This window comes from Pecten maximus, chromosome 14 (genome assembly GCF_902652985.1).
Source record: "Pecten maximus chromosome 14, xPecMax1.1, whole genome shotgun sequence".
NCBI lineage: Eukaryota > Metazoa > Mollusca > Bivalvia > Pectinida > Pectinidae > Pecten > Pecten maximus.
The window spans coordinates 14,970,523-14,982,354 of NC_047028.1; the positions used below are offsets into that span (position 1 = coordinate 14,970,523).

At 34.3% G+C, this 11,832-nt stretch overlaps 1 protein-coding gene across 1 annotated transcript; it reads left to right on the forward strand.

Annotated features, from left to right (window-relative positions):
• The first annotated feature begins 4,926 nt into the window (after positions 1-4,926).
• On the forward strand, positions 4,927-8,468 carry LOC117342560 (tubulin beta chain-like). Its single transcript, XM_033904744.1, has 4 exons — positions 4,927-5,087; positions 6,519-6,627; positions 6,848-7,203; positions 7,376-8,468. Exons 1-4 carry the CDS (start codon positions 5,031-5,033, stop codon positions 8,189-8,191), a joined length of 1,338 nt encoding a protein of 445 aa, XP_033760635.1. The 5' UTR covers positions 4,927-5,030; the 3' UTR covers positions 8,192-8,468.
• The last annotated feature ends 3,364 nt before the right edge of the window (positions 8,469-11,832 follow it).

Consider the following 11,832-nt stretch of genomic DNA (forward strand, 5'->3'; position numbering starts at 1 on the left):
TTATAATCAGTTACGTACACGAGTTAATTGTATACCTTTCCTTTTCCCAAACATTCCCCATCTTTATACATAATTACATAAGTTCCTTTAGAAATGCTCGGTATACTTGTTTAAGCTACACTTTCAATTCCAAAATTGACGCGGTTGTATGCAAATGGCGGCTAGATTGTGTACAGTAAATTTACTCATGCCTGCAATTTGTTCCGGTAACATTCTGAAAAATAGACATGTACTTCGTTAAACGTCCTCACATTGTTCAACACAAACAAGTTAATAATCAGCCGGATTATACTGATAATAAATAAATGATGACGAAAACTCACATTCATTAATTTTATTAAAAGTAGCAAATATAAGTTCGAAACTAAGGCTTAAATTGTGCTAGCTCAAGTATTTCCCTCTGGAAAACAGACAGAACCTATTTTGACATGGCGGGATATTCTTATGTAACCGTCAGAATATATAAAGGAGCTTACACGAGTGGCTATGTTACATAAAATGTATTAAACGAGTTCAATAATGTGAAATGTCACGAGCCTTCAGCGGATTGACGTATTATCGAACGTGATTAATGTCCATAAATTCAATATGACTTAGTCCCGAGTGTAAGTTTCTGTTTATCACATAATTCATATTTATGAGAATATACCTGAAAACTTTATAATTAATGTCCATATAATACAGGCGAATTTTCACATGGGTTGAAGTTGTTTTTTTCTGCAAAGACATTCGTGCGACGTCATGCAGCTATTGTGACGTCTTGAATTATTGATGATGCCGTAATAGTGTTATTACACAGGTGTCTCATGATATTTAGTACATGACCGTATCACATGGTAGAACAGGTCTAAGTGGTGAGTAGTTGATTATTATATTTATTTGTAAATTTCTATTTAGACGGTTTATTTCTGAACTTTTCACGCAGTAATAAGAAAAATACAATACTGACTGATTATGTTGAGTAAAAGACAAATCGGGTAAAAGTTGGGCTATTAGAAGTCGGGCCAGGGCGATTGAAAATAGCAACTTTAGTCAGTTCTTGGTTTACATCATACTTTTCACAATCAATTTATTACATGGGGCGGGGGGATAGTATAATTTTAGGTATATTTGAATATTTGGCCGTATGTTTCATTATGATCTATCAACCTCCCCGCTTTCTCTCAAACCTCTACACCCCTCTCTCTCTCTCTCTCTCTCTCTCTCTGTCTCTGTCTCTGTCTGTCTCTGTCTCTGTCTCTGTCTGTCTCTGTCTCTGTCTCTGTCTCTGTCTCTCTCTCTCATTAAAATGTTGTTTGAACTATGAGTGATTTTGTTATATAGAAACGGTATATTACTAAGAAAAAACCAGTATCATTTGAATGTAAAACGCATTATCATATCGATATATGATCGGCGATGCAGGCTTGTATTGTGAAATTCTTACGCTGGAATGAATCAAATCGTAGTGCTGTTTCTCTCCTTCTTAAGATTGTGATGTATTGGATTATAATAGATATCAATACGGCGAGATGTAACACGTCCTAGGTTATACAATCAATATCTGATTCATCAGGCCAATCAATAAAATACCTTGAAATGCAATGCATGCGATTAAACGCTGTGTTAGTGTTACCTGTGTGGGAGAATTAATCTTCTTATATAACATATATATACATACACACACCACAACTGTGTGGTATTACTGAAACTTAAGTAGATTTAGTTAAGGTATTTACCTGGGGCACAAGTCATTATAGAATTTTCTGGTGGGCTCATAATTTTTAATCTAAATAAAGCCGGATTGAGGCTATTTCGTAATAATGTATTAAGCACCAACTTAATAATTATCATTGGTGAAGTTGGTTATCGGAAATATTTCTGACTGAAATATGGCATCTGACCACATGGTTTCTGTGCACGAGTACAATTAGATAGTAAGCCGTAGTGTCGCTTGGCAATAGTACTGTGTCCTCAGCTGGACATGAGTATACCCACACGTCCTACACTTTCAATTCAATTCAATTCTACTCAATTCAATTCAATTCAGTTCAATTCAATTCAATTCTACTCAATTCAAGTCAATTCAGTTCAATTCAATTCAATTCTACTCAATTCAATTCAGTTCAATTCAATTCAAATCTACTCAATTCAAGTCAATTCAGTTCAATTCAATTCAATTCTACTCAATTCAAGTCAATTCAGTTCAATTCAATTCAATTCTACTCAATTCAATTCAATTCAGTTCAATTCAATTCAATTCTACTCAATTCAATTCAATTCAGTTCAATTCAATTCAATTCTACTCAATTCAAGTCAATTCAGTTCAATTCAATTCGATTCTACTCAATTCAATTAAATTCAATTCAATTCAATTCTACTCAATTCAAGTTAATTCAGTTCAATTCAATTCAATTCTACTCAATCCTATTCAACTTTATTCTCTTTCACAATACATTGTATAGATAAACATGTCTACAATAATGATATATATAGTAATTGTAGTGTTCGTAGTCGCAAGTACAATGTACTGTTTCTTAATAAATACGCATTTGTATCAAGGAGGACAACTATCTTTATTAATCATTCTGATAAAATTAAGTTTCTTCGGCATTTATACATTAACCCATAAAACTTATTTATATTTGGTGTCAATGTGTAAAATGTTATACCTTTGACAATAAAGAGTAATTCTTCCTCGGGGTAGCCAACCTTAACTAATTACATGATTTATAATGAATGGAAATTTACACTTGTGTCAGTGCTGGAAGTGATTTTATCAATATATCTTAAAATCTAGTCAATTAAAGTCATATCTCCATCTGATTGGTAAACATGAATATATAGATATATTGCCTCGTTAAGTAAGGCTGGGCATTTTAATCAATCATAATGTTTGTGAACGATGTACATGTGGCACACTTTGCTTTGATATGGCATCAGGATTGTTGCGGGGGAAAATAAACACCCAGAACACCGCCCCCCCCCCCCCCCCCCCCCCCCCCCCCTAAAAAATCCTACCCCTACCCCAACCCCTGCCATCTCCACATCAATATCGACGTTTCTTCTCGGAATCCATACTACATTCGCAGGTAACTACATGTTCAGTTCAGTGTGTATGCACATATCGAAAATCAATTTACTTTTTTCATGGTCGACCTCGATCGATAGTTACACTGTATACCAGTACGTGTACGGAAAATTCAATAATGAATGTGGTTTTGTCCCACCTAAAGCTGTATGAATGGAGCTGGTAGTTTCTTATACGCACACAATACACTGGTGCTCAGTAATGATTCTATTCAGGAACAAACATGAAATAGAAAAGTTCGATATAAAATATTTATATAGGAGAGCTATTGTAGTTTTTACCCCGGGAGTGCTGTGAGCCATTAATATATGCCTAGTCACAAAGGCCATTTAAACATTGGATCTGTACAGCTTTTGTGCTGCAAATAGCGAATACGTCAGCTTTCTGTTATAGTTTTAAGTAATAAAATGATAACACGAGTGACATATGACCGTATTTATAATAAATATTACATGATGTGTGAGAGCCTCTGGAATAGAGTTTGGGAGTCTCTGGGATAGGGGACTCTATAGAATAGGGGATCTCATTTAAAGGAATAAACGGGAGACTTGTTCGTCTATAGAATCAACAAGAAACCCCGGGAATAAGGCGCCGTCTATTTCCTCCAAAATGAAGACCTACAGAGAAGAGAACAGTATATTCACAATTCGAATTAATGAGAGTCGTCTGGGTTCTGGGTTGTGGATCTCATAACAAGAATGAATTATTAGACACTCGGGTGGATGGTCTTGTTAACAGCAGTAATGAGAGACTTTGGGGGTATGGTGTCACATATACATGTGAATATATTAAAAAATTAGCGACTTCGGGATAAGTCATCTCGTGTATAGAATGAGAGGTTTCTGGGAAGAAATCAGATTTCAATAAAATGAAGGTCTTAGGGGTGGGGTATGTCGTAAATGACATGAATTGGATTCTAGGGCTGGGGATATCGTTTGCTAGAATGAACCAGAGGATTCGAGGTAGGAGATCTCGTCTGTAGAATTAATGAGAGGTAGGAGGCGGCCAGGATCTCGTCACTTTACCAGAACGGGCGATTTAGGACAGTGATATATATATTTGATGCTGAAATGTAACCTAGAGTTTAAAATGAAATATATCATGGTAGTTACGTCATCTCCAATTTCAACATACAATTTCGGGACTCTGGGGTATTATGCGTATAGATACTCGGAAACGGAAACGACATATATTACTCGTTACCTATATATGAAATGTGATGGAGAATAATGATGTTATTATTCGGTATTCCTAATAAAAATCTAAAAAACACAACCACGCCTATCGCAGGCTATCCTCTCCCTTTCTAGAAATATGGACAAACCTCAATCTACCTATCCCCACAAAGCTCCAGATAATTCGAAACATACTGACAATCTTACTTCCATATAGCACTGTATACATTGTATTTCATAGTGATCGCTCATACATTCTCGATAATAATCTCTATCATCTAAATTCACATTGTCAGCATTAAATCATCAAATGTACAAGGTTCAGTATCATAGATATAACGATTTGTTTACTAACTTTACGTGAAGAATTATTCTCATTGTCATATCATCGATCGTTGGTTACCACAGATCCGAAAGTTATAATGGAAGTGTTTGTTGACAACACAACATAGCAACAGCGGATGACTACTTTTTCACCCTCACTTTAAATTCGTTTTTATGAACATTTTTTTCAAAAACAATTAAATAATTTCTAATTTCTTCATCGCAAATATGATATTTGTGATTTTATTACTTTAAGCCACCACTCTAACGCTTAACTTTAGTAATATAGAAGCAGAAAATAATCCCTCTTGTGCCTATCAACCAATGAGAGCTGTTCGTCACGGCGGATGAATAAATTGTGCTCTCACTGACTGAGTTTAAATACCGCATGCTACCATTTATCAAACAGACGTCGACATTTCACGGGTGTTGGAGAGAAAGCACACACACACTAAATCAAAATGAGGGAGATCGTACATATGCAAGCTGGCCAGTGCGGCAACCAAATAGGAGCTAAAGTGAGTATAACTTATTTTCTCAATGTTTCTCTTGAATGGTGATACGGCAGCAGTGAATTATCAGTAGATTACATGTTAGGCGGTACATTGTTAACCAACCCACCCCGATCGTACCATGGGTACCGCGTAAATCGATAACCGTTGCACACACGTGTGAAGTCATTGGATTTTGACCTAGAACCCATCGCGCAATTCGTTAGAGATTCTCATTTACTTGTATCGGTGACTCATGGATACCATTTTGTTGCTAAGCTGTAAAACAAACACACATATGTACATGCTTTTTACAAGTGCCCCTACTCTAAACGCTACCAAATGTTAGTTCTTAAATCGTGCCTGTCTGCACCTACAGCAGTTAGCCGGTATGCTAATTACATGTATGTCTGTGTCGTGTTTCGATTTCACTTGTTTACTCACCGGGGTAAAATATGATCACGAGCAACTAATATTTCTAGAGTAACTGTTCCCATGCAGGTATGCGAATTCAAAATATACTACCCCGCCAACCAAATTTTGAAACTGTTTAAATATGATCACGTGATATTGATGATAACATTACCTTATTAGTTATTTTTGTATATTAAATATTTTTTCTGAACCAGTGAAGTAAATATGGTTTCAGTGTGTTATGCTACAGTACACATATCGGCATAATAAGTATTTTCTGAACAAAACATTTTTAAAAATTTGAAATGTAGCGGTTATTAGATACGATCACGTGGTATTGAACTGAATTATCTAGGTGTAAGCCTCCAACCACATGTCCATTATTGATTTGCTTGGTTGACTTTACCATTTTTCATTTAATTTAAAAACACATTCAAGTTTATTTGTGATAAAATACATAGAACAATGAAAGAAACAAAATTGCTTTTATCACTGATTATGTTCTCAGCCTTGTTAGGTCCATCGGAACTTGTCATCATTCCGACTTTTTAAAGCATTTCGTATGCTGTCTCAATTCTTTCCATGTTACTCGCATATGCTCTAGGAACATAGACACACTTTGATTGTCTTAATCTTACCATCCATTCTGATAACACACACAGGGCATATGTGCAATCGTCATACTTTCCACTTGTAGTTTAGCTTAGGGGTCATGGAAAACGTCACGGTTCTGATCACTGAGCACGTACACACAATGGATTTAAATGTCCGTGTGAGAATGTGCTATTTGAATAAATATCCCTGTGTCGACATACCTGTATCGTGTTATCTGATCTCTGTTCACCGAGTGAAGTTACAAGTGACGTCTATTTATCAAACCAGGTGTTCCCTAGCATTTCTAACAGATAACCGGACCGGAAGAAACTTTAGCTAAGGAAAACCTGTTTTAATTTATTTTTTGTTACCTATTTTTATTTGTTTCATCGTGTGGATGCTTGTTTTGTTGCTAACAGATATTTCACGTCATTTATTGATTATTTCCAGTTCTGGGAAGTTATTTCCGATGAACACGGAGTTGACCCCACCGGTACATACCACGGAGATTCCGACCTTCAGTTGGAGAGAATCAACGTATACTACAATGAAGCCACAGGTAATTAATTATTTAATTATTGATAAAAGGATGGCGTCTATGGATATCAAACAAGATAGAAATAAATGTCTCTGACAATGAAAAATTCTTATATATCGGTTTTATTATTAAATGTATGTCAGTTACTGGTGACCGATATGTTTTGAATTCTTAAGTTATTATCGAATTTAATCTATTATTATTGAAACCCACTGATATGTATTCCTTTTCTCCGTTGCAGGAGGCAAATATGTTCCCCGAGCTGTCTTGGTGGATTTGGAGCCCGGAACAATGGACTCTGTCAGATCTGGTCCTTTTGGACAAATCTTCAGACCAGACAACTTTGTGTTCGGACAGAGTGGTGCTGGAAACAACTGGGCTAAGGGACATTACACAGAAGGTGCTGAGCTTGTAGACTCTGTTCTCGATGTTGTGCGAAAGGAAGCAGAAAGTTGTGATTGTCTTCAAGGATTCCAGCTTACACATTCTCTTGGCGGTGGTACCGGCTCCGGCATGGGAACACTCCTCATCTCCAAAATTCGTGAAGAATACCCCGACAGAATCATGAACACATTCTCCGTAGTACCATCACCAAAAGTAAGTACACGATATCTTGTTTCACTTCAATACATTGTTAACTAAAATAAACCTCTTAATAACAAATAAGTATTCCTGTATATAAAGTACTAAACGTCTATATTTTTCGCAATGAAATGCTAATATTGTATTCGACATTCAATAATTCATTGCTTCTTATTCTATTTTTCAGGTATCAGACACAGTGGTCGAACCATACAACGCAACACTTTCCGTCCATCAACTCGTTGAAAATACAGATGAGACCTACTGTATCGACAACGAGGCTCTCTACGACATCTGCTTCCGTACCCTCAAACTGACCACACCCACATACGGTGACTTGAACCATCTCGTCTCCGCCACCATGTCCGGAGTCACCACCTGTCTCAGATTCCCCGGTCAACTGAACGCCGATCTCCGTAAATTGGCTGTCAACATGGTTCCCTTCCCCCGTCTCCATTTCTTCATGCCTGGTTTCGCTCCTCTTACATCTCGTGGCAGCCAGCAGTACAGGGCTCTTACCGTCCCAGAACTGACCCAACAGATGTTCGACGCAAAGAACATGATGGCTGCCTGTGATCCTCGTCACGGACGTTATCTGACCGTCGCCGCCATGTTCCGTGGACGTATGTCCATGAAGGAGGTCGATGAACAGATGTTGAACGTCCAGAACAAGAACAGCAGCTACTTCGTTGAATGGATCCCCAACAACGTCAAGACAGCCGTCTGTGATATCCCACCACGTGGTCTTAAGATGTCTGGTACCTTCATTGGTAACAGCACCGCCATCCAGGAGCTGTTCAAACGTATCTCTGAACAATTCACCGCTATGTTCCGTCGTAAGGCTTTCTTGCATTGGTACACTGGTGAGGGTATGGACGAGATGGAGTTCACAGAGGCCGAATCCAACATGAACGACTTGGTGTCCGAGTACCAACAGTACCAGGATGCTACAGCCGAGGAGGAGGGAGAGTTTGACGAGGAGGAAGGAGAGGAAGAGGCTTAAATAACATCAGCTTCACGAAAAAAAGACTAAAACAAATGTTCAGTTAACACCAAATGAACAAAAAGTCAAATCCCCATCAAGTTGACAATTGAGAATGATATTAAAAAAATGTCCAGTTAACACCAAATGAACAAAAAGTCAAATTCCCATTAAGTTGACGATTGAGAATGACATACTAACTAGTGTTTGGTTTGCACTGTTACAGTATTATATTTGTTTTGTTATGTTATCTGTGAAATGCAACTCGACCATGCATTAAAATTCGAACCAATACTCATATCTTGTTGATTTATTCCTTTAAGTCATAAGGAATCTTCCAGGCAAATGTCGCTAGCCATTCCAGTCAAATGTCGTTAGGACTATATCAAATGTCATCAACTAGTCTAGTCAATTATTAAGACTATTCTGGTAAAGTACCTCCACACCAGAATTGTGTGTCCGATATTGATATTCAAATTATTTAACTCCTAAAATAGTACACAAAAACCGAAACTTGTATTCCTCTAATGAGATATATTTATTGACAGCGAATCATCATCACCCCTCCCCCTCCCCCCTAATTATTTGGGGACCTTGATTATATATATATATGTTATAAGACTTTGAAAATGGGCAATTATTTAACATGACCACACTACTTGCCTCCATGAAAAATGACTCGATAAAAAAAATCTTAAATTGAGCATGAAATAAAATGAATAAAAACAAACATCTTAATTAAATATGATCACAAGCAAAATGTATATAAACCACTTGGAACTGTTTAAATCTACCATATATTGCTGTAAGCAGTTAACTTGTATATCGAATCGCTAATGCTTATTACAGTTTAACAACAAATTGTAAAATCCCGATAAAATCATCTCTGGTAACACTAACTTAACATTTTGGACAAACACTCACCATTCTCTTCCTCTCTGCCTACTTAAAGGAATACACACTCGGGTTTTGAATTAAAGGAGAAATGAGATTTTCATTAACCAAGTACGTAAGCTAATCACATTTTGAACATCTGGGCCCAGATGGATGTCGAGGGCGTTATATGATGGAAGTATGGTAATTTTTATGACGATAATACGTGAGTGTTTAAAACGTAAGACAATATTTTTGAAATGTTATTTCAATAATCATGATATTCATGTATAATCTAGGTTTTATATCTTATTTTTACCAATAAATATCGAAAATCGTTCATTCTATAAAAGTGATATTTTTCATAAGTAAAAAATATCACCTTTTCTCATTTGCTTACTAACGAAAATGGGGAGAATTAAAAAGTTGACCCGGTGTGGTTTGCTATAAAAATGTAATAAATAGAATATCTAGCAGTTTCTTCAGTAATGCCAAATATATTTCACTCGTGAGTCTAATATTTTGATATTTTTCAGGTACGCACTCCTGAAAAATAAATTTTTTTAGCCTCGCTGTCGGGTTTTGAAATCGCATTTTAATGGAAGTTGTCATCGTGTTCGATGCTACGTCGTTTGAGTTGGTAGTTTAATTACACGTATACATCAATTAACTACAGATTAATGATGTATGCGTAACATGCACAATTATTCAAACTCCATCTTTCTCGTTCATAATGATACTGAAAAACACCAGTGATTACGATATAACTTTCTCACGTTTAATTATGAAATATAAACATGTAATATACACTGATAAGTAATGTGTTACGTGTCTGGGCTCCATATAATCTTTCGGGTAAAATCTCAACTAAATATGTTGTTTTCTGATATAACGCAAATGGTCAATTGACTACTTATCTAAATTACGATAATTAAATGAAACCTGAACGAAATAAGCTTACAGAACGATTAACCAGTACTAGAATTTAAACGAATCCAACGCGATAGGAAAAATATTTATCGACATTATCAGATAAAAACTTTCCGTATTATAGACTGAGATCTCTTCTATAGAAAACACAAGTCACAATGTATTGTTTATTAAACAATGCAGACTAGATAGACGACTATCATGTTGCTAAAATATTGTGTTAACATTGATAACAATAACATTGTCTATAGCATTGATAACAATAACATTGTTTATAACATTGATAACAATAACATTGTCTATAACATTGATAACAACAACATTGTCTATAACATTGATAACAATAACATTGTCTATAACATTGTCTATAACATTGATAACAATAACATTGTCTATAATATTGATAACAATAACATTGTCTATAACATTGTCTATAACATTGTCTATAACATTGTCTATAACATTGTCTATAACATTGTCTATAACATTGATAACAATAACATTGTCTATAACATTGATAACAATACCATTGTCTATAACATTGATAACAACAACATTGTCTATAATATTGATAACAATAACATTGTCTATAACATTGATAACAATAACATTGTCTAACATTGTCTATAACATTAATAACAATAACATTGTATATAACATTGATAACAATAACATTGTCTATAACATTAATAACAATAACATTGTCTATAACATTGATAACAATAACATTGTCTATAACATTGATAACAATAACATTGTCTATAGCATTGATAACAATAACATTGTTTATAACATTGATAACAATAACATTGTCTATAACATTGATAACAACAACATTGTCTATAACATTGATAACAATAACATTGTCTATAACATTGTCTATAACATTGATAACAATAACATTGTCTATAATATTGATAACAATAACATTGTCTATAACATTGTCTATAACATTGTCTATAACATTGTCTATAACATTGATAACAATAACATTGTCTATAACATTGATAACAATACCATTGTCTATAACATTGATAACAACAACATTGTCTATAATATTGATAACAATAACATTGTCTATAACATTGATAACAATAACATTGTCTAACATTGTCTATAACATTAATAACAATAACATTGTATATAACATTGATAACAATAACATTGTCTATAACATTAATAACAATAACATTGTCTATAACATTGATAACAATAACATTGTCTATAACATTGAGACAATAACATTTAATTGATAAGAATAACATTGTCTATAACATTGATAACAATAACATTGTCTATAACATTGATAACAATAACATTGTCTATAACTTTGATAACAATAACATTGTCTATAACATTGATAACAATAACATTGTTTATAACATTGATAACAATAACATTGTCTATAACATTGATCACAATAACATTGTTTATAACATTGATCACTATAACATTGTCTATAACATTGATAACAATAACATTGTCTATAACATTGATAACAATAACATTGTCTATAACATTGATAACAACAACATTGTCTATAATATTGATAACAATAACATTGTATATAACATTGATAACAATAACATTGTCTATAACATTGATAACAATAACATTGTCTATAACATTGATAACAATAACATTGATAACAATAACATTGATAACAATAACATTGATAATAATATCATTGATTACAATAACTTTGATAACAATAACATTGTCTATAACATTGATAACAATAACATTGTCTATAACATTGATAACAATAATATTGTCTATAACATTGATAACAACAACATTGATTACAATAACTTTGATAACAATAACATTGTCTATAACATTGTCTATAACATTGATAA

Bases quoted from the DNA above. Each gene is read 5' to 3' on its own strand.
- LOC117342560 (XM_033904744.1), top strand. From the start codon at position 5,031: ATGAGGGAGATCGTACATATGCAAGCTGGCCAGTGCGGCAACCAAATA. The intron at 6,628-6,847 runs GTAATTAATTAT...TCTCCGTTGCAG, and splicing joins ATACTACAATGAAGCCACAG to GAGGCAAATATGTTCCCCGA. The intron at 7,204-7,375 runs GTAAGTACACGA...TCTATTTTTCAG, and splicing joins CCGTAGTACCATCACCAAAA to GTATCAGACACAGTGGTCGA.